Consider the following 23669-nt stretch of genomic DNA (forward strand, 5'->3'; position numbering starts at 1 on the left):
GGGCTATCGAGCAAATGAGAAATTCACATGGGTGGCTACCAAACTTGTTCCCTTATCTAGCACATCCAAAACTAATTATTCATTCACCTGGTTTCTGTTTTCAGGATATAGCTTTGAGCATTTATAAAAATATGCATATTATATGTACATTCCTTGTAAAGCCGCATCTATTACTCATCCTTAATTGCCTTAAAGGGCCTTCACTTCAAAGCAAATGCACTGATGATTTTCCACAAGGCAGAGGAGAAATATTTAGGCCATTCAGTCCATCGAGTCTGCTCCACCATTCATCGTGGCTGATTTACTTTCCCTCTCGACCGCATTCTGGTGACCCTCTGATCTCTGTGTCAGAGGCCGACGGTCAGAGTGTCTTTCAAGAGGGTCAGAACCCTCGGAAGGTGCCAGGCCCTGACGGGGCTCTGAAAACCTGTGCCCTGTAGTGTGAGTCTCCACCACTACTTGAATCATCCCCTCCACGTCCCCTCTGTCTCAGCCTTTCAAAATAATCTCCATTAGCCTTAGCTTTAGATAGTTTACAAATGCAAGTGCTCCGACGAGCCAGTTGCTTATCTTGGCAAGACAGAAGTTATTAGTTTGGCTGAATAATGAGCTTGCTAGGTGGATTAACAAGCATGATGAATGGCACAGTAATGGCTCCAACAGACTGGCAGGCCAAAACCCCTAATGAAACATAGCAATGGCGGTGCCTTCTTGTATTTGCATCAACATGTTGGGCACTTGATAGATCCTTAGAGATGATAACACTCAGGAACTTGGAAACTGCTCACCCTTTCCACTTCTGATCCCTCCATGAGGACTAGTGCACGTTTCCTCACCTTACCCTTCCTAAAGTCCACAATCAATTCCTCGGTCTTACTAACATTGGGTGCAAGGTTGTGGTTACAACACCACTCAACCAGCTGATCTATCTTGCTCCTGTGCGCCTCCTTATCACCATATGAAATTCTGCCAACAATAGTTGTGTGGTCAGCAAATAGATGCCGTTTGAACTGTGCCCAGCCACACAGTTATGGGGGTAGAGAGCAAAGCAGTGGACAAAGCATGATGCACCCTTGAGGTCTGCCAGTGTTGACTGACAGCAAGGAGGAGATGCTGTTTCCAACCCACACAGTGAGGACATCAAGGACCCTGTTACAAAAGGAGGTACAGAGGCCCAGATTTTGGAGATTCTTGATTAGAACTGAGGGTAGGATTGTGTTGAACACAGTCAATAAACAGCAGCCTGAAATAGGTATTGCTATTGTCCAGCTGATTCACAGCCGAATGGAGAGCCAGGGAGATTGCATCCACTGTATTTACTGTGGCAATAGGCACATTGCAGCAGATCCAGGTCCTTGCTTAGGCAGGAGTTGATTCTAGCCATGACCAACCTCTCAAAGCTCTTTACCACAGCAGACGCGAGTGCAACTGGGTGACAGTCTTTGAGGCAGCTCACCCTGCTCTTCTTGGGCGACAGTCATATCAAAGCCCTTTTGAAGCACATGGGAGCTTCCGACTGCAGCAGTAAGACAGCAATGACCAAGCAGGCTTCTGTAGCCTGGAGGGTGTAAGACTTCCTGAGTTTTATGTAAGAGAATTCAAGATTGCCTAATGTCATTTCCAGTACGGAAGTGTAAAGGAGAACGAAATAATTTTTACTCCAAATCCAATGCAGCATAGAACAAACACAATTAGATAAAGAACACAAAACACACAATATAAATACACAAGGCAACATTATATATCATAATACTATGCAACATATGCCACGCCACTTTCATCCAGACTGATCTGTTCACCTTGTCAACATGATAACAGATCAGATTCTCAGGCATAGCCGTGCTACTGAAGGTGAAGAGAAAGTAGCTATGACGTCTCATGTTGATGATAATCATTACTTATTAATGTAGCACGAATGTTCAGTGTTGATTCGCGACACTCTCCCTTCTGCGGCACGGCGGCATAGCGGCTAACGTAACACTATCACAGTGCCAGCAACCTGCCACTGTCTACAAGGAATTTGTACGTTCTCCCTGTGGCTGTGAAGAGTTACGTCTGGGTGCTCCAGCTTCCTCTCACGTTGCAAAGATGCATGTGTTAATCAGTCACATGGGTGTAATTGGACAGCGTGACCTTGTTCAGCCAGAACGGCCTGTTACAGAGCCATGTCTCTAAGTAAAATGAATAACCATGGGCATATTGCAGTGTACACTGATCCATGCATTAGCCAGACATCCTGATGACATGACCTATCCATCGGAGTTGGAACTCTTCATCACAGTGGAGATGCTGTTCATGTTGAAGGAAGGTCAGCGAGCCCTTGGTGGGCAAAGGAAATGGTTCAAAACATCAAAAATCAGCCAGAAGCAATTCAACATTACATGTAAAAACTGGGAAGACACTGCACTCAGTCGATACACCTGGAGGAACTCTGTTCAACAGGGAGCTGCGCTACGTGAGTGACCTTCGCTGTGCCACAGAGAACATGCGGCAGCTGCGAAGGGAGAGACTGAACCACCAAAAATAACCCAACCACTAACCACAGCCACCACTTGTCCACACTGGACAAGAATATGTGGATCCTGGATCAGCCCCTATGGCCAAATGAGAACCCACCAATAGACAACCCCTCAGGAGATCATACTCGACTCAGGAGATCGCACTACGACCACACGCATTGCTGGTGCTAAAAATATTACTATTATCAGAGATGAGATGTATTTTTCCACACAGTAGAGGGGATGTATTAAACGAGTCAAGGATCTTGCCTAAAAGATAAAGCACCTCACTGTTTTGAGCTTTTTTAAAAAAAACTTACTTTTTTTTTTCTTCTTGTAACCAATTCTTACTGTGAACTGGATGTGGAGAGGATGCTCCTTATAGTGGGGGAGCCTTGGACCAGAGAGCACAGCCTCAGAATACAAGGAGAGACGAAGACGAATTTCTTAAGCCAAAGGGTGGTGAATCTGTGGAATTCATTGCCAGGCAACTGTGGAGGCCAAGTCATTGGATATATTTAAAGCAGGTTCTTGATTAGAAAGGATGACAATGGTTACAGGGAGAAGGCAAGAGAATGGGGTTGAGAGGAATAATAAATCAGGCATCACTGAAAGGCAGAGCAGACTCAGTGGGTCAAATGACCTATGTCCTGTGGTCTTGTGTATTGCAATGTACTGCTGCCATAAAACAACAAATTTCATAACACGTCAGTGATATTAAACCTTTTTCTGATTCTATGATAATTAGCATCTCGCCACTACCATTTTTTTCTGCTACCAAGTTGCTTTGGTGCTATATGCAACTACATGCTCCCTTTATGCGAAGGGCCAGTACTACCATTTCTCCTCAGGCAGTTAATGCTTTATTGAGGTATGGAACCAAAACGCACTTCCTAAAGTGACAATGAATACACTTCACAAAGCAATCTGGATCCAAAGACCTGAGAAACTGTTTAAGATGCTAGAAAATAAAAGTCATTTACTTAGAACAACAGTCAAATAGGATGCAGGACAGACACTTGATGCCTATTCCAATTGGGCTGATTGTTAGCCCACACTTAAAACTATAGCGTCATCATAATTAATGCCAACATTCATTGGCCTAGAACTAGCCAACGTGGCATTTCCTAGAGTGGCTTCGTCCACTCTGCGATCAGGAGAAGAAAGGCAATCTCTTACAATTTGCATTATTTTTAAAAATATTTATGAAGAACCTCAGCCAATGTAGTTACTAGGGTAAGGTTGGGAGCATCTCCAAAAAGTCCTCATGTTTCAAAAGAATATCATTCTTACCTTTTCTCCCAGACTTTAAAACATTTGTCAACATAAGCCTGTAGGCAAATATTAGAAAAGGGAGAAAACAGAATTCACATCTGTCAGTTTAACCATTTTTCCAGCCTGGTTAATTCAACCATGTATGTTATGTCTTATCCCACTACTGGGCTCAGGGTTATCATTCAAAATATGCCCCTTAATTATCACATCATTTTAACAAAACTATTCAGCCAAATCATAACACTTGCTGCATTCAAGAACTGTGACCTTCGCAATACTTTGATCTATGCATGAATCCCAGTTACTTGAGGATACGTCTTTCAAATCTATTATCTCACAAATGTTCTAGAACTTTACAGGCAAACAACAACTTCATTGGATGACCTGTGTCCTGGTTAGGACAAACTTTACCTACTCATTGAAATACAGCATGGAATAGGCCCTTCCGGCCCTTCGAGCTGCACTGCCCGGCAACCAATTTAAGTTTAACCTAATCACTAGACAATTTAAAAATCAACAATGAACCTGCTAACTGTTATGTCTTTGGACTGTGGAAGGAAACCAGAGCACTTGGTGAAAAACCAAGCACCGTGGACACCATGGTGGCATAATGGTTAGTGCAACACTACTACAGTTTATGACGTTGCGGAGTTCAATTCTGGGCGCCGTTCTGTAAGGTGTCTCTCCACGTCCTCCCTGTAGAATGCATGGGTTTTCTCTGCTTTCCTCCCACAGTCCAAAGATGTACCGGGCAGGTTAATTGGTCAATGTAAATCGTCCCGTGATTTGATTAGGGTTAATCAGATTTGTCAGGGGTTGCTGGGGCAGTGTGGCTGATAAAATAAATTAATTAATTAAATTATACCATGGGTGGTCATGCAGACTCCTTACAGAGGACATCGGAATTGAACTCCGAACTCCAACTCTCCGAGCTTTAATAGCATCTCGCTAACCACAACGCTATCTTGGCGCCCCAATGGAGCATTAGGAGGCAAACAAAAAAAAACACAACTGTTCCCATGACAATCGCCAAATGCCATTTCATATTATCTGAAACAGTGAAGGAAAAACTGGTACCCCAAATCATAACAACTTAAAGCAAACGCAAGTCATTATTGTAATGTATGGCAGTGTATTTTAAACAACTTTGCAAGAACCAAACTACAATCAACATGACTTTTTTTTGCTCTTAGGTTAAATCAGTTGCATATCACCTTATTATCCACATTATGTCTACAGTACTCTTCAATCAGCAGGCAATACCCAATAGAGATTATGATACAAATACCAACACTGCTAGGTCAACAATGAAAAACTTAAAGCATATAACAATAACCTGGATATAACAAAGAAACAACAATCACGTAATTAATGTCTTTCTTTACTAATAGTAAATAATCATTGATAGCAATCAATGATTTAATCTGGAAAAGCAGTAAACCATTTGTCAGCAGAACTACTTCATTCAACATCGCTGAGTGATAATGGCCATAACTTTTGAGCCCTACCTCCAAGAGGACCACAGCCTCTTCATAGGGTTTGGTGGCTTGCGAACCTCAGTGACCTGCAGAGCTGTTAGCTGGAGTCGGCCTTGTGCTTTGGCTCTTGATAGTCAAAGGGAAGAAGCCAAACTAAGAGTGGTCTATCAGTCCGTCAGGTTCAGGGGCTCAGCCCTGACTGGGCAAAAAAGGAATTATTACAGAAACGGCAGTGAAGAATCCTTGTTTACATTCAGAGATAGAGCGCTTCACTGATGCCCTAAACGCCAGTGGTGTAATGGGCAGTAAAATAACAACCCAGCAAAAGAAACATAAGGAGAGGTGATCATATGAAAATTACCATCTTCAGCACAACAGCAGGAAAATAGAAAATCTACTTCTGCAGTGGCATCTCATTCTCCTACAGCTCATCACTTAATGGTATGCATCATGCACTTCATTATGACTGCAGTAAGAGGTGCCAATTTAATAAAAAGAGGTTAGCTTCACAAATTAAAATTCCACTGTAATTCTTTATATTTAAATCATAAACTTCATCAGGGCATAAGGACCAACATCATTCCTGCCGAGGTGAATGATTTCTTCCCTTATTAGTAACGGGGTGTAATTAATTACATTGGTGCACTTGCTCCGTTAAGGAAAAGTCCCACTACTCCATCTTTCAGTCTCAGCTCCATCTGCTCTCTCGCATGAGAGCTTCCCTAAATTGCTATAACATGTTATTTATAACAATTTGTGTTTGTAAGATTACAAAAAATTGGAGAATAATCACCAGGGCAATTACTGGCTTACTCTTCCAACAGCAATCAAGCATGTCAAGCTGTAATCATTAGCACTGAAAATAGCGACAAGAATTGCGACACCACGCCTTCGGGTTATTCCATCACCTTTTTTTCCGCAAGACAACCATTTTACAGAGGAACTTGTCTTCCAATGAACCCGATGTAGGAGACCACATTTCTCCTTGAAACCACAAAATAATCCAAGAGAGGCGCAAGCAATCGCATCTGAGGTCTTCTCTTCCCGCACGCCCCAATCTACCTTACAAAACCGCGCCACGCAAACCTGCAGGCTCCCAGGTTAATATCTCAGCTCCCAGGTTAATATCTCGGCGCCCCCACCCCGGCCCCGCTTGAAATCCTTCCCTGTACCGGGGAACAGCCCTACAAATCACTATTCAAGAGTAATGCGCCAGTACCGGTGGATTCTGAGGAAATAACCAACTTTGTTTGTTAGAAAGGGGATATTAAGGAACTTCTGCACACTAACAATCTGGAGTGCGTGAGGTAAACGAGCAACAGGTGGGCCAGTAACTGAAGCCAGGCTTACCCGCAGTAGAGTCTGCGACTCCTCTCTCGCCTTGTTCAGCTCGCTGTTTGTTGGGTACTGGGGAGTGAGAGCCCGGGACTTGTCCCTCTCTCCTGCTCCCGGCAGCTGCTGTGACCCTCCCGGGAAGCCCTTGGTATCGGTGGGCTGCATCCCATAGACAGGCAAGACCCCGTCAGCTTCCTCGGCGACCCTGCGGCTGTTCTTGAGGCTCTCCTGGCTGCTGCTGCTGCTGATACTGGCAGAGCCGGTCTGGCTGGGGTACGGGCTCCCCTTTGGCAGCTCCCCCAACTTCCTCGTGTCTTCCTTGCTGCAGGTCTCCAGCCAGCCTCGCCCCTCCTTGTCCTCGGAGGGTGCTGCCGGAGGCGGCGGTTGGTTGTTGCTGTCGGACGGGGTGGGGGTACGGTGCCGAGCCTCCTGCTCACCGTTGCCCGGGTTGTGGTTGCCGGTGCTGGGGGTTGTCGGCGACTCGCCGCCGCTTGGGCTCCCGCTGCTCGGCGGCTCCGGAGCTCCGCAGTGGGCCGTGTTGAAGTGCTCCAGTAATGCCTGAGTGTCCGGAGCGCTCCACTTGCACTGACGGCACTTGTAGCAATTATGAGCCCTCCTGAAACACAAAAGATCCGGCTGTTGGTTACCAATAAAGATCTAAAGTACAATATAGAGTTAAAAGCATGATTTCTCGCCTGAATTTACAGAAAGTGGTGTATTTTTCTTAAATTTATAATGTTGCCAAATTTCTCAGCCTACGTATAAGAGACAGTTTCTGCTAATCCAACAGGTAGTCATAGAGCGCTACAGCACAGAAACAGGCCATTCGGTCCATCTAGTCTGTGCCAGACTATTATTCTACCAAGCCCCATCGACTTCCGTCCAAACTATAGCCCCCTCCCATCCATGTACCTATCCAAATTCCACTTAAGGGTTGATATCGAACACGTATCCGCCATTTCCGCTGGTAGCTCGTTCCACACTCTCACCAAACTCTGACTGAAGAAGTTCCCCTAAACATTTCACCTTTCACACTTAACCCATGACCTCTAGTTCAAGTCTCATCCAATCTTAGTGGGGAAAGCCTGCTTGCATTTAAACTATCTATTGATGGAAGAAAAAAAAGTCGCGGTCGACAGCACATGACATTCATGAGTTACATCAAGGGATGGCCAGGCAAAAGTTTTGAAGAGCTTATTAGAACTTCTCAGATTTAAGACAGATGGAAGACTATAATTGGCCACGTCATACAACAAAGCACACCATGAATGATGACGACTCCACATGGTGCCGAACACTGAAACAACCGGTCGGTATCACACTCCCCATGACAATAATCGGTTCTTGCCTCGATCGGGTCTAGAACCAGGAAACATCCACGATGCAACGCTAACAACGCACTGAGATTTGCAATCCTGGCCTGTTTTCAAAACGTGCCGAGTTATCTGAATGAATTGTAGCTCCTTTGATTACGAGATAAGACATGGCCCATTACAAAAACCAGCTAACGTAACTTCCCTGTGCTTTGATGTTGAGTAGGAAAGGGAGATGCTTAAACTTTGTGTTTTGTGTTACCTGCATTGGGATGTGTTCCTATCCCTTCTTTACCCACAGTTTTAGGTTCGCTCACAAGGCAGATTACTATAAACACAAGAGATTCTGCAGATACTGGAAATCCAGAGTAACACACACACACAAAATGCTGGAGCAACTCAGCAGACATCGCCTCACCTGCAGGGTTCCTCCAGCACGGTGTGTGTGAGCGTGTTAAGCAGATTATCAAGTGGGGTAGATTTAGCGTTTCTGGTCTCTTTCTTTACCTGTAATGTCGGAAAATGTCTTCCTCGACCTGTGTCACGAAGTTGCATTTGGTACAGCAATGCTCCTCGGCTTCCTCGCTGGTGGCTGGCCCTTCCCCTCCGAGTTCGGTCCTGCACGGATAGTGCGAGCCGTGCGCCGCCTCATAGTGTTGCAGGAGCACATCGACATCATGGACAACGAAGGGACACAGGTCGCACTGGTGCCTGACCCGGGCACTCCCAGCCGCCCCCTGGGACGAGTGCAAGAGCAACTGGGTGCAGTGGGAGCAGTTGGCTTTCCTGCAGGCGAAGGGGTAGGTGATCTCCCCCAGGTGTTTCTCCGGGCCGCACAGCCCACCCGGGCAGTACTGGCAGTGTTTAATGGTGCACTTGTGAACGTTATGGATGTAATGATAATGGCGCAGTAGGGGACCAACGGTGATCACGTCGGGCCCGTGGTTGGTCGAGTACCTGAATTTGCACAGCTGACAGTTGTAGCTGGTCACCATGCCTTCCTCTGCCGTCTTGCCCCCGTCTTTCTTCTTGGCCGAGGCGCTGCCCTTCTCGGGCTTCACGGAGAATTCCCCGTCCGGCTTGTTAGCCGGAAGAAGCCGGCGCTCTTTCGAGTCGTTCTGATGATGGGCGTGCGCTTGTTTGCCAATTTTGTCCGGGAAGTCTCGGTTAAAGTAGCTGTTGCGCTGGTTGTCTCGGTGCTGCTTGTTGTAATGGTCCGCCAGCTTTAAGGTGTCGGAGGACTCGTAGCTGAAGCTGCAGAACCTACACCAGAAGTAACAGGTGGAGTCCATCCCATTCTGTTTGGAGCTGTCCATGGATTTGATGGGGACCGAGTAGCCGATCGGGGTGTCATCTGCGGCTTTGATAGTGGCCTTGTCCTGCCATTTCCCCATATCCTCTGGGTCCGACGGCCGAGGTAAGTGGCGCTCAGTGGCGGGGCTGCCTTTGCCGCTGTTTTTCTCCGACTTACAGGGGTCCTTCCCGGGCTCCACGGCGGAAGGCGCGCTCTTCATCTTGTTGGGATGCGCAGACACGAAGTGCTGCTCCAGCTCGCCGGGTGAACTGCCCATGTAGGTGAAGTTGCAGAACTTGCATCGGAAATACTTGGTGTTGCCTTGGCAGTCAGGGGTTTTCCGCCCGATGCCAATGAACATTCCTCCCAGAGTGACCTAGAAAATATACAAACACAAAACAAATGCCTTTTGCATTCTCAGCTTGCGGGTTAAACAATAATAGGAATCTTCCCTTAGAAGTAACATTTTCCATTGTTCTGTAAATGGGGGAGCAGACTCGATGGGCCAAATGGCCTAATTTGCTCCTATGTCTTATGGTGTCATGGTAAAGGTTACTGCATGCAGTCGGGACAGTTTGGAAAGCCACATCACTACTTTGACGAAGGTCTGTTGATTAAGGTGTTTTCAGTACCCGTTTATTATTTACGCTTGTTATTTTAGATCTCTGGATATCTCAAACTGTCCAGTATTCTTGCAGCAGAATCGGTTTGGCATTGTTGATGGGGAGTCAAAAAATAGAAACGGGGTTATAGTTTAATAGCCTGCGTAGGAAGTGGATAGCAAGATGGCCGTAAACAGCGTCTTTGTTTTGATCCAAGCGTCTTGTGTTTTATTACGTTAACCCTTTCAACGCCACGCGGGGCAGCTGTTAGCAAATAACGTGGGGAGTCAAAGTTAAAAGGTTAAGTATTGTTAAATATTATATAAAAGGTTAAGTAATTTTTTCCTAAAAGGAAATATTAAAAGTGTTTTCTGCATCGTCAGACGTTTTTTATTATGTCTGGAGCCATTAACTACCCAGTCACAGCACAGACCTTCGATTTTACAAGGACTTCGAATCCTCTGTGAATACCTTCATTAAGGACTTGCAACTGTATACTGACTAATACAGGGAGGGAAAAAAAACTTTTAACCAAGAATCTCGAGGTTCAGGCATGCAACAGAGAGGGTCAACAGGAATCTCACCGCACCATGTCTACAGTGGCACATCCTTGGTCACCTCACCAACGGCGAACTTGGATATTTAATTTTATTTTGTTACATATTTCCCTTTGTTTCATTATTCTAGTTTTCTGAAGACTGATTCCGTTTCTGTGTGGACTTCGATGTAAGTTAAGTGATATTATGAATAATTATTTGTTTTTAAACTTCCTTTAAGTGTAATCGGGATTTCTCCTACCAAGTAAAATTTTGCGTAGTTGAGTTAAATCTACAGAAAAAGTTTTTTTGCTCTAGCCAAAAAGATTCCTGAATTTAGACCTAGAATACAAAGGGTGGCCAAGTACAAACAACCTTCTGGGTTTCCATGACACTTCAAGAAAATATATTTTCTTAAATCCAAAAAAAATCGAAATCTAAATAAAAAAAGAAAATAACTTTTCTTAATCAAATCTAAAAATAATAACTCTAAATCAAAATTTAAAAAATCTAAGACAAACATAAGGATTAGATTGGGAAGCAAAATGGCTCCAAATGAAATGGGCTTTATCCCTGGCTGCTATCCCAGGCAAGGGTGCAGATCCCAGGGGCTCGAAATGAGATGTTTCAGTCTTCACTGGACACAAAGGAGGTACTAGATGAATGGTAGTCTCTAAAGGTAGCTCCTTTTCTCCTGAAGGGCAGCAGGAGAAGCCCAGGCATAATCAACCTCTAAACCTAACATCAGTAGTCGAGAAGATACCTGAACACTGTTTAGGATGAGGGCAGGTCAACAGATGTGATCTACCTGTCAGAAGGTGCTTGATAAGGGCCAATGTTGGAAACTGGTTCAAAAGGTTAGGGACCGTGAGATATAATAAAAGTTGGCTGACTGGATAAAAGAAAAACACTATAGGTGACGGCTAATGATAGAGAGTTATTTTTATAATTGGATGCCTGTAGTTAGTGGTGCCCCTCAAGCATTGGTGCTAGGGGCCCTTGCTGTTTGTAATATCATGGCTAACACGAGATGGCACAGTTTTAAGGTGCTGAGAAGTAGGTACAGAGGGGATGTCAGGGGTAAGTTTTTTACGCAGAGAGTGGCGAGTGCGTGGAATGGGCTGCCGGCGACTGTGGTGGAGGCAGATATAATAGGGTTTTTTAAGAGGCTCCTGGATAGGTACATGGAGCTTAGAAAAATAGAGGGCTATGGGTAACCCTAGGTAATTTCTAAAGTAAGGACATGTTCAGCACAGCTTTGTGGACCAAAGGGCCTGTATTGTGCTGTAGGGTTTCTATGTTTCTATAATGAACACTGTGAAAGTGGGAGGCGGAAAGAGGATGATATAAGGACTGGAGAACTTGATGATATTGTAGAATGTTGCCTTAGTCTTGACAGCGGAGGTACCAATATGGTAGTGAAATTAGAGGAGTTAATAGCAGATGGAGATTAATGAAGACAAATGAAAGTTGATGCTTGTCGGGGTACTGATGAGTCAAGGGTGCACACTGTAAACAATAGGGTGTTAGGGGGTATTGAGGATTGGCGATACCTTGGAGTACAATTGCATAAGTCCTTTACGATGCTAACACAGGTAGACAATAGACTGTGAAGACGTGGGAAACTGGTGTTCATTAGTTGAGGGTTTTGCACACAGAAATAGACCAGTTATACTCTAACTTTACAAAATCTTGGTCAGAGCTGAACTGGAGTACTGTGTGAAGTTCTGGCCACCAAGGGATACGAGAGAGTGCAGAGGATATTCACCAGGATGTTGGATGCTGGGCGGCATGGTAGAGTATCGATCAGGGTTCAATTCCCACCGCTGTCTGTAAGGAGTTTGTACGTTCTCCCCGTGACCACATGGGTTTCCTCCAGATGCTCTAGTTTCCTCCCACAATCCGAAGACATACTTTAATTGGCCATTGTAAATTGTCCTGTAATTAGGCTGGGATTAAATCGGGGGATTGCTCGATGGGCTGAAAGGGCCTATTCTGTGCTGCATGTCAATAAATTTTAAAAATCAGTAAATTAGGGTTAGTAAAATGTGAGCTTGTTATGTTGGTACCATCAACTGACACTTGTGGGCTGCCCCGGCACATCCCCAGATTGTGTTGGTCGGTGATGCAAACACCGCATTTCACTGTTCATTTCCATGTACATGTGACAAATAATGCTAATCTTTTTCTGAGATAGCACAGTCCCATTATGAGAAGTTAGGTCTGGTTTCCTTGGAGTGGGGGAAGTTAAGACAAGACATGACTGAGGTGTATATAAAATTATGAGAAGTATAGATAGAATAGACTGTTGAAAACTTTTAAAGCGAGAGGACGTAGATTTATGGTAAGGGGGGAGAGTTTTAGAGAGGATACGACAAGGGTTGCGTTCATGTAGAGAGTGATAAGTACTGTGAGTACACTGCCTGAGAGAGTGGTTGAAGCTGGATCACTCACAGTATTTAAGAAGTGTCTAGATGAGCACTTGAATCACTTAGGTATAGGCTATAGACCAAGTGCTGGGAGACAGGAATTAATATGTAAGAGTCCTCGCTGGTGTGTGTGAACGAGTTGGGCTGAAGGGTATAATTGCATGCTATACAATGATTCTATGACTCTACGACAAAAACAAAAAGATAATTGTTTCAGAAAAAAATATTGTTTAGTAACAAAGGACCTCCTTGTTAATCTTCTAGTATTTTAAGTACTACTCAGTGACTACACGCCCGCCTGTTCCCATCTGTGGCCATGCAATGATATATAGGCGGTGACCTGTTACCGAGAATTGAATTAGCCAAAGGACACCAAAGACTTGGATAAAAGAAAGCCCTCAGCAAAAATAAGTATTTCCTCCTAAGTGACAAAGGCACACTTGGAATTATCATTCTGAAAGGATAAGATTGTTTTTAATATAAATTCTATTGCCACCATAAATACTATTGTGAATATTCAAAGTAACTGCAGATTTTAAAAATGAATTAATTAAGGAGGAAGAGTTTTTCATTAACAGTAATGGATTCAAATTATGCTTATGTTGTATAATCCATTTAGCAATGACCTCCCTATACCTAAGTTGCACACAGAATAGCCAGTAAATGATTAGCCGCAATAGAATGTGAGTGGAAATAATTTGGAAAATGTGTAGCTCAGGTGGTCGATGGTTGGATTGAATTGTTGTCTGATCTTGGCAATTTTCTTGCAATCGTTTTGTTACCATACGAGGAGACATTGTCAGCGCGGTGTGCCCTCTGAATGCTTGGTCTTTATATACTTTTCAGAACTTTTTGGGTGTCATGGTACTGTAGTGATTAGCACAATGCTTTACTGTACTAGCAATTCCTGTAAGTGCCTATAAGGAGTTTGTTCGTTCTCCCCATGACGTCCAGGTGCTCCAGTTTCCTCCCATAGTCCAAAGACATACCGGTTGGTAGGTTAATTGGACATTGTAAATTGTCCCATGATTAGGCTAGGATTAAAATTGGGGGATCACTGGATGGGCCTATTCAGCTCAAAGGGCTGGAAGGTCCTATTCCCCACTGTATCTCAATAAATAAATAGTCAGCTGATTGGACATCATTTCGGAAACTCAATTGACCCAGGCCACAATGCATGAAGTTCGCCACACAGCCAATCAGCAACAAGATTTCCTCCCTGCATCACAATTGAGTTCCCAAAATGACATCCAATCAGCTGATTGAAAAATATGTAAAGGCCAAGCATTCAGAGGACACATCATAATCAACAGGGCACTGGCGATATCTCCTGGCATGGTGACAACACGTTTGCAAGTAAATTGCCAAGATCGGAGAACAACTCAGCCCAACCAGAATGTAAATGAAGGTTGTCAGGATAGACACCAATGAGGAAAATTCGTATCAGCAAAGTTTTCAAAGAAGTTCTCACGGAGTAAAATCCTAAACTGTGAGCCAGTGGAGCCAATGGAGTATTATTGCATTTTATCAGTGTAATTCGTGTCTGAAGGAAAAACTGTAGCCAGCAAGGGGATTGTCTTCTACCAGGATCATCCCTTCAGCATTTTCCCCAGTGCACCTCAAGTAGCTGTTTAAGCATTATTTAATTCACTGATGGGCTTCCTTCCTCAATGAGCATTTCTGTCCCTAAATTTATATTTATAAAGGCCTTTATATTTATTTAAAGATACGCACTGTAACAAGCTATTCTACACCAATGAGCCTGAGCCACCCAATTACACCCAAGAGTCGGAAGATGGGAGGAAAGTGAAGCACCCAAGGGAAAACCGCCCGGTCACGGGTAGAACATACAAACTCCTTACGGACAGCTGCAGATTGAACCTGGGTCAATGGCATTGTGCTAACTGCTACGCCGCTGTGTCTTATTCTGGTTTTAGCTCAGCATCATATGGGTATGGAAGGTTAAACTTATGAGGGTCGTTTGCTAGCTCTAGGTCTGTACTCAACAGGCTTGAAAAATGAAGGGGGGGTGGGATCACATTGAAACGTATCCAATACTGAAAGGCCTAGATCCAGGGTTCCCAACCTTTTGATGTCATGGTGCAAGGCCATTAATCAATGGGTCCATATACCCCAGAGTGGGAACCCCTGGCCTAGATAAAGTGCATGTGAAGAGGATGTTTCCTGCAGTGGATGAGTCTAGGACCAGAGGGAACTGCTTCAGAATAGCAGGATGTCTGATTACAAGACAAGATGAGGAATTTCTTTAGCCAGAGTGTGGTGAATCTGAGGAATCCATTGTCATAAATGGCTGTATAGGCCAAGTCTTTGGGTATATTTAAAGCAAATCTTGATTAGTCAGGGCGTGGAAAGGTTAAGGAGAGAAGTTGGGAGACTGGGGTAATCAGTCATTGTGGAATGGTGGAGAAGACTTGGATGGCCTGAATGGCATAATTCTATGTCCTATGGTCTTATGGGTACAGATCTACATGATCTCATGAGCAGATACCTACATGTATGTCGTAGGTCCCATTTAACAAAGCAGGTCGCTGAGCGTTCAGGTCCTGTAGCATCCCAGTTAGCAAGCCCGTGTTTCGGCTAAGTTTCTGAAAGTCTTTGGACTGAGAGAACTGCACCATGTTATGTAACGCCAGGATCTTGGAGTCCAGATCTGAGTCTTGGCGGGTGCGATTGTGCAAGCCCAGGTGATATTTGCGGAAATGCTTGATCAGATCGGTCGGGTCGTTCCCATAATAGCCATAACCACAAATGTTGCACTTGAAGTCTTGCAGTTCTGGAGTGAGGGGCACCGCCTCTGGGTTGTCAGTCAACTGGTCGGCTTTTGCTTTGTCAGGTGCCACAGCCCCATCCGAGAGCACCTGAGAGTTCTCTGAAGGCGTCGCGCCCTGGGTGACAGGGGGCTGGTCAGCTGGGTCACCCTGTGGCGGCTGCACCTTCTCGCGCCCACTTTTGGGTGAGGCTTGAGCAGTGTGGTTTAATTCCAGGAGCTTCCCAGATACGTTGCAGCTCCTGCCATCGCCATCATCTGGTTCTGATCTGCCCGGAGACTTGCAGGCCTCGCAGGCTCCGCTAGCAGCCTGAGATGAGAGAGCAGGCATATTTCTGTCTGTCACCTCATCTTGCGGGAAGGATGGAACATTTCCTCCCTTCTTGTGGCTTTTATAATTGAAGCCATTCCCTTCGCCCAGTGCGGGGCTTTTCAAGTCGCTTTTGATGCCGGCTACGTCTGCGACACGCAGACAGTGTTCCTCCTTGTTGGCAGACTCTAGTGCATCTTGTTGGCTGTTATGTTCCTGCATGGGGTCCGAGGGTCCTGAGTTTACAAGGGTCTCCTGATTGACGGCACTCTCTGGCTGAGGGACCTGGCAATCTTCACCTTCTCCTTGGCTCACGAGATTTCTCAATGGTGGATTCTTTTTCCGGACCATATCTGTGCAAGAGCAGGCACAAAAAAAAATGTAAATATCTCTCTTTAGGGTACTGGAACTTTTCATAGTTTGAAAACTCCCGGCATTTCTACTACTAAGCACTTAGAACAGTGAAGTACCGATTCTCCTATACCCAAATTAACAGTTTCATCATGTTTATCTTGACCCCTTTTTACCCCTGTACATTTTCATCCTAATCGCTTTCTTTATCGATGCTTTGGTTGACATATCCTTGCAATGAAATCTTTATGGATATTCCCGCCCAAGTTTACACGGATGAACGCACTGCCTGGTCTCCGTGTAAGGGAATGACGAATCCAGAAAGTTCTTCATGGAAAGCCACTGCATCTTTCAAGCCACAACGCACATCGCACCTCCCCTTCTGAAAACTGGAATTGCCGTCTTTTATGTTATTTACTGTACGAGCCTTAATACAATATTGATAGATACACAGACACACACACACACACACACACACACACACACACACACACACACACACAATGTTATTCTGTTATTTTCTTAATATCCGTATATATCCAGATATGAAATAGAATTTTCACGGCATTGGAATATTCAGTTATTTTTATATTAGGGTTAACAGTGGTAAAGCTGTTAAGAGAATAGCATTTTAGCATCTCTTGTTTTTCTTAAATAAAGTTAACTAACTGTTACATTAGCAAAGTCTGCAAATATATTTATCGCAGAATACCGTGCAACAGTCGAAACTTTACATTTTAAAATCACACTTTCGACCAAAATTAAAATGCTGCGGACGACTGATAGGTGGGGATTTTGTTCGTGAACAGATTAATTAATCATTGTGCTCTTGAAATAAGTGCACTGTCTTTGTTCTCCATTAAGAACTAGAGAAAGTTTTTGTTACTTTTTAACTTCACATGACGGTATTTTCTCTTTTTTTGTGTGAATAAAACAGATTTGATAATCTATCCATTGTCTTGACTGTGAGGTTGACTTGCTGCCCCATTCCCCACAACGGCAAGACTGCCTGTCCAGTGACAGAAATTATGAAAAGTAACAACTACCAGGTATCAACCACAGTATTTCCGTAAATCCGTGAAACATTGGCAGAATACAGTTCGTTGCTCTAGAAAGGGACAGGGTAAAATCCCTTATTCTAGATGACTGATCAAAACAAAAGAACCCATTACGTTTAAACAAAGTTAGTGTTGGCTTGGCCTACCTTTTTGGAAAGTGATCTTTCAAAGTTTTGCCCTTCCTGCTGTATACTATTTTTGGTGTAAATTCCTAGTACTGATGATTTTGTTAACACTGAAAAACGTTTATCAACACAGTGAGGAAAAATCGTCAGCAACGAAAAGCGAGCCAATGATTATTCTATATTACGTGCCCTGACAGTAAGCCAGAAACTGTAAATAAAATGGGTAATTCGGTAAAGCACAGCCTTGGAAGAGCGTCACACACCATCTGCTTGAATAAGTTTTATTAGATGAACTGTGACTACCGCTGCAAACACACAAAAAGAAGTTTCCTTAGATTTCAAAAAGGCAAGTCACCGTGAGATTGCTTTGTTTTTCAACAGACATTTCAAATAATTCAATAATCATCCAAATATTTCCACCACACTTCGACTCGTCTTCCAATTCCAGAATTTATATGATCCAACAACTTTCGAACCTCTCTTTATGCCGGTGCTAATAAAGCTCCCCAGATCGCTTTAATAATGTGTACAGCCAGACACAGATATTGCAGACTGAAAGTCAACAGGGTTAGAATGACAGCCAAGATTATTTAGTGGAAATTTACAACGTTCCGAGTCCAAACAACGACACTTCCCGTTTTTTCTCCCCAATAATTCAATCGCCAACAACCGTTCCGTAATTCTCCTCACTTTCTGCTCACTCTATGTTTTCGTTGCACTGTGTGTATTTACTGTCAGTGCATTCCTTTCGAGTTTGAAGCAAACAGACAGGCCTGCTTATATCCATTCAAACTTATACGCACATTGCCGACTTGGCCTTGTGAACAAACCTTCACTCTATCTCAGATTGTTCCTAGTCTGGACACCGCCGGTGCAACTAGTCACAATGTAATTAACCCGACTGGACTCCAGTTAAGTGCGACCAAACGATGCTCCCTCATGATGCAACGATGGTATTAGTACAGATATGCATGCACTCATGTGCGTTATTAAAAATAGCTTATGGTAACTAACTGCAACGTTTTTGGGGGGCGGAGGAGGAATTCCATCAACTGACCATGAGTTATACAAGATCATCAGCGTTATCATCATGTCCCGTGGCTCTACAAAATAGGGAGCAGATATTATTCGACAGAACCATTATGATCACGGGAAAATCTGCAGATGCTGGAAATCCGAAGCAACACACTCAAAATGCTGGAGGAACTCAGCAGGCCAGGCAGCATCAATAGCAAAGAGTAAACAGTCGACGTTTCGGGTAGAGACCCTTCATCAGAACAATTGTGATCACTTCTTGCAAGTTGTAAACTCTTTTTGCGCAATTCTTCCTGCACTAGATAACAATCAGACGTTCATCTTTTAAATTCTATTTCCCACCCCCACCTTCACTCACAACTATCATTCAAAGCATTCCACGATCTCAGCCATTTCGTTATTAATGCAACACTTTTAGCGACTGTTGAAGTTGAGTACAGATCTCAGTCGTAAATCAATACAAGTTTTTTTTTAATCATTCCACACACGCAAGATTAGCCCGGCGATGCCTGCATCCATTATCTGCTCAAGCACTGTATAAACTTGTCATTAATCATAACATCACTTACAACTTTCCTTATAACAGTTATCATTGTTAGCTAACCCACCTATCCATCTCTATAGCTAAATGCATCGCGCACCAGAACTCTAATGTGCTCCGTCATAATTGGGAATTTGCTACTCGGGGGTTCTTTCTGAACTATAAATGAATACTCAGCGAGAAGTGATCACCGTCTGCGAGACAAGAATCGTTAATCTACACGTGTTAGGAACTCGAGTGAACAACAGCTTTCCGCAACATTTCCTGTGATAAGGAAACAAAGAGATCAGACTTCAATAGGCTTATGATTCATGTGAATGCAAACGTGACATTCACTTAAAACCGGATTCCGAACAATCCGGGCTCATTCAAGGGAAGGACACTTCATCACTGCAGTTGTTCAAAGTTCCCCATACAACTGTAAACTTTATATCAACGCCCGTACCACCGCCGATAAATGGTACCATGAAACACTTGTAAACCTCTACGTTTATAAACGATTTCGCGTCAGCAGTAAACGATCCGAGGAGTTACTTCACCGCATTATCTCTACTGGTCAGATGTACCTCAGAAGTGACAAAGCTCCTTTTGAATGTCTTCGATAAGTGATTACATCTGTACTCCTTGATAAGCACAATAGTCCCATTAAATAACTTCGGAAATTTCAGTAACTCCCGACAAAGTTCAGACTAACTTCCCGACAATGGTGCAAATCTCGTGTTAAGCTTGATTCCAAAACTCGGAGAAAAAAAATATTCACCCCCGCTTGGGGAAAGCTAAACAATTCAAATTTCACGTATTTCCAATTTCATCATGATGTGTTAAAGGAAAACTGAGAAACAATTGCCTGAAAATCTAGGGGGCAGGGGTGGGTAGGAATATGACAATTTTATTTGCCCACACCTAGGGCGAATAAGCACAAGTCAAAACAAAAAGTGAGATGTGTCAAAGTTGCACCGAGATGAAACGCGCCAGCAATCACAAGGAGCTTTTAACAGATCTTGCCGGTCACATCCAGCCAGATCAGCAGGAAACATTTTAATAGCATTTTTATCCCACACGTCCTGAACTAACTGGGGCCACATTTTACTGAGTGTGTATAAGAAAACGCAAACGGCCCATTCTGCCCCTGTCAAACGCTACAATTACTTATGTCTGTACTTTCAAAGCTGTACTTGGCATTATATCAGGAGGAGAGAAAAAAAAACAGAGAGTCCTAGTCTGGAGAGGTTCAGTCACCGGAGGAAAGTGTCTGGCCACAGACGATATTCAACCCGGCGCGCGCGCGCGTACACACACACACACACACACACACACACACACACACACGCGCGCGCACACACACACACACGTTTAACACAACTTTAAAGAAAGTTCACTTCAACCCTGTTACTCCCGGCTCCCGCCAGTTGGGCCGCAAAGGATTTTCCGCTGTCGGAAAGACTGAGATAGAGTGTAAGGGAAGCGAGTTTACCGTTCGCGTGGAACGTAAAGTAGAATTTAATGTATCTATACACGTATCCATGTATACACCGCTTAATTCGGCAAAATAAAATTAATTAGTCCACTCAGATGTATTTAATCGAGGTTACCTCGGCCACGTCACTCACAAACTTTCTTGGCGCTGCAGAAACATTTGGATCCAGATCTTTCACTCTAACATCTCTTACTGAAAATACACTTCTAACACCATCCATTTCCCTGTTGCCACTTTCCCGCTAAGCAGCCAGCACAACAGCAGCAAAAAAAGAGAGACAAAACCCGGAGAAGATCCCAAACGTACTTGAAATCATCGTTTCCTCTGGTAAACTTGACCCTAAAGGCTACTGGAGGCTACTGTCACGTACGAGGAACCATTTCTCATGCCTGTTCAAGTGACCTCCCGACCCAACAAGTACGGGAAATGGGAATGCATGTGAAACCTGAGAAGTCTGCCGCTTTCTTTTTTTTAAAAAAAAGAGGCAGAGATCTCCTGTTGACTGCACAAAACTGCAAACATTATCTTAATAAATAAACGCAAATATCTTAAACGAGCGAGCCGGCGGCTGCCCACACACACAAACATAGGGTATGCAAAGAGAATCGGAAAAATCGGGAGATCTTTGTTCTTTAAATCTCGGAGCTGGTTGTCGCCCTCTCTCTCTCTGTCTCTCTCTCTCTCTCTCTCTCTCTCTCTCTCTCCCTCTCTCTCTCTCTCTCTCTCTCTCTCTCTCTCTTTCTCTCTCTCTCTCTTACCTGTTGATTAGATGGCAATAATCTTTGCAGCTGGAAAGATGGTGGAGCTTTGGTGAGAGCCATGAACCGTCTGAGTTTTTTTTTGCAGTGTGAGATTTTTGTGAGAGAGAGAGAGAGAGAGAGAGTGAGGCAGACAGACAGACAGAGAAAAGGAGAGAGGCGCGGACTGAGCCGGTTTTACGAACGCACTGCCTGGGTCCGTCTGCGGGTGTGTGTGTGTGTGTGTGTGTGTGTGTGTGTGTGTGTGTGTGTGTATGTGTGTGTGTGTGTGTGTGTTTGTGTGTGTGTGTGCGCGTGTGTGTGTTTGTGTGTGTGTGTGTGTGTGTTTGTGTGTGTGTGTGTGTGTGTGTGTGTGTGTGTGTGTGTGTGTTTAATATGTCGGAGAGAAAGGGGCTCCAGTTCAACCCGGCCTTTATCACAAATGTTATCGCTTGTCAGGACCCCGACTTCAAGCATTACGTCATTTTCAAGACACCATTCAGCGCTAATACAAACAGCGGACATGCCTTTGCTATCGCGCCGCCTCACAACACATACACACCAGCAATCGGCTGCGATCATCGCCATCGGGCCTCTTCGCTCGCTCTCTCTCTCTCTCTCTCTCTCTCTCTCTCTCTCTCTCTCTTTCTCTTTACATTGAAAGCAGCCTTCCCGGGAAATACTTGTTTGTTTTTTTCTCTCTTGTGCGGGGTGGGGGAGTGATCTTTTATTCCCCCCTCTCCCTCCCTCTGTCTGTCGGGCAAGGGGGCGCCACACACTTCACTCGGCCGATTGAAAGAATCGCTTTCCGAGCAGAGAGAGAGAGAGAGAGAGAGGGCAGAGACGGCCGAGCTTGCTGCGAGAAAGCTGTTGGCGGGTTATCTGTGTGGAAATCACGTCTGAACAGTTGCTCATGGGGAAGATCTTGCCCACAAGAAAAGGAGCATTGTTCTCAACTTAAGCTTTTACCTTTTCCCCCCTCTCCGTCTTGTCGCTGAGCTGCTCAACTCTTTTCTCATCAGAGTAAACGCAGCTTTAAGGGGAAAAAATGCATGATTTTTAATTGGGAAAGCCCAGTGTTGAATATCTGCGCTGGAATTAATTAGTGTAAATTTAAACCCGTTTAATGCAACTTCTGATTAGGTAACTTAACTGCCCGCCCTCTTTACCATTCAGCGCTTCATCTCCCGATAAGGCCACTTCTGTCGGAGGCACAAGTTCGTTTGTTTGTTCCCTCTTTCGTTCTCGTTCTCTATCAAAAGTAGAGTTGATCTTATCTGAGTCTGCGAGAGACCAGTATCTCCTCGTTGTCCAGAGTAAGGCGATTACAAAGGTGCAGACTCCGCTGCCTTCCACTGAGTGCCCTGCCGTGTCATCTGAGCGAGGCTGCTCAGATGAAGCCTCGCTGAGCGTTACACTGGCGAGACAGTCAGTGTCTGTACCCCAGTCTGTGTCCGTGTGTACTATCGTGTCTGTAATACAGCCGTTTTCCTTCTGATGTCAGAGTACTCCAGCGCTTCCAGTCTTCAACACGAGTACCCATTACAAAATATGACTTCACTGTATAAATTCTGTACTAGTTTTAAAAATATCTTGCAGAACCTAGCTTTGTCAAAGTAAGCATTTTATTTTATTTATGTAAGTGAGCTTGTCTTTAAAGTCCTGACGAGTGGTATAATCTTCAATCTGGCATTTGGAGTCATGTGAAAAAAGTAACATATTTTCCCAAGAGCTGTAGCCCCGATTGGACGGAAACCAACCATGGACTCTGTTTACACTTCTCGCTGCTTCGGTAGAGTAGCCAGCATAATCAAAGATCCCACCCACCCCGGACACTCTCTCTTCCCCCACCCCCCACCCAGCAGAAGATACAAAAGCCTGAAAGCACGAACCAAGGACAATTTCAATCATACTGTGACAAGTTAGTAATACAGTAGTTCCCTAGTGCGATAAGATGGACTCTTGATCTCACAATCTACATCGCACCTTACCGTCTACACATTCTCTGTAACTGTAACACTTTATTCTCCATTCTCTTGCTGTTTTACCTTGTTCTACTTGATGCACTGTTGTAATGATTGATCTATGTGGACAGCGTGCAAGGCAAGTTTTCACTGTCATCCAACAATAATAAAGCATTTTATCATTTTTCCCCTTCAGGATGTAGAGTCAGAGAAAAATACGGCACAAAAACAGGCCCCTTGACCCATCTAGTCCATGCTGAAACATTTAAACTGGCTACTTCCCTCAACTTGCTCCCGGACTATAGCCCTCCATACCCCTACCATCCATAAACCTATCCAAACTTCTCTTAAACATTGAAATCAATCTCATGTACACCATTTGCACTGGCAGCTCATTCCACACTCTCACCAACCTCTGAGTGAAGAAGCTTACCCTCATGTTCCCCTTAAACTTTTCACCTTTCACCCTTAACCCATGACCTCTAGTTGTAGTCCCACCCAACCTCAGTGGAAGGCTAATCCT

The 23669-nt window shown here is 44.3% G+C and overlaps 1 protein-coding gene across 2 annotated transcripts in view; it reads right to left on the reverse strand.

The window, feature by feature from the left end:
• trps1 (trichorhinophalangeal syndrome I) overlaps positions 1–21596 on the reverse strand; it is a 309210-nt gene extending 287614 nt beyond the window's left edge. The window contains exons 1-4 of one of the 2 annotated variants that reach the window (XM_063066170.1): positions 21204–21596; positions 15274–16211; positions 8407–9569; positions 6602–7202 (exon numbers count right to left, since the gene is read on the reverse strand). In XM_063066170.1, the coding sequence (XP_062922240.1) occupies positions 6602–7202; positions 8407–9569; positions 15274–16209 (2700 nt within the window). In that variant the 5' untranslated portion in view covers positions 16210–16211; positions 21204–21596. Of the gene's footprint in view, positions 1–6601; positions 7203–8406; positions 9570–15273; positions 16212–20751; positions 20817–21203 lie in introns of those variants that run through there. The other variant, XM_063066178.1, reaches the window with a different exon arrangement.
• Between the last annotated feature and the right edge of the window lie 2073 nt (positions 21597–23669).

This window comes from Mobula hypostoma, chromosome 1 (genome assembly GCF_963921235.1).
Source record: "Mobula hypostoma chromosome 1, sMobHyp1.1, whole genome shotgun sequence".
Lineage (NCBI taxonomy): Eukaryota > Metazoa > Chordata > Chondrichthyes > Myliobatiformes > Myliobatidae > Mobula > Mobula hypostoma.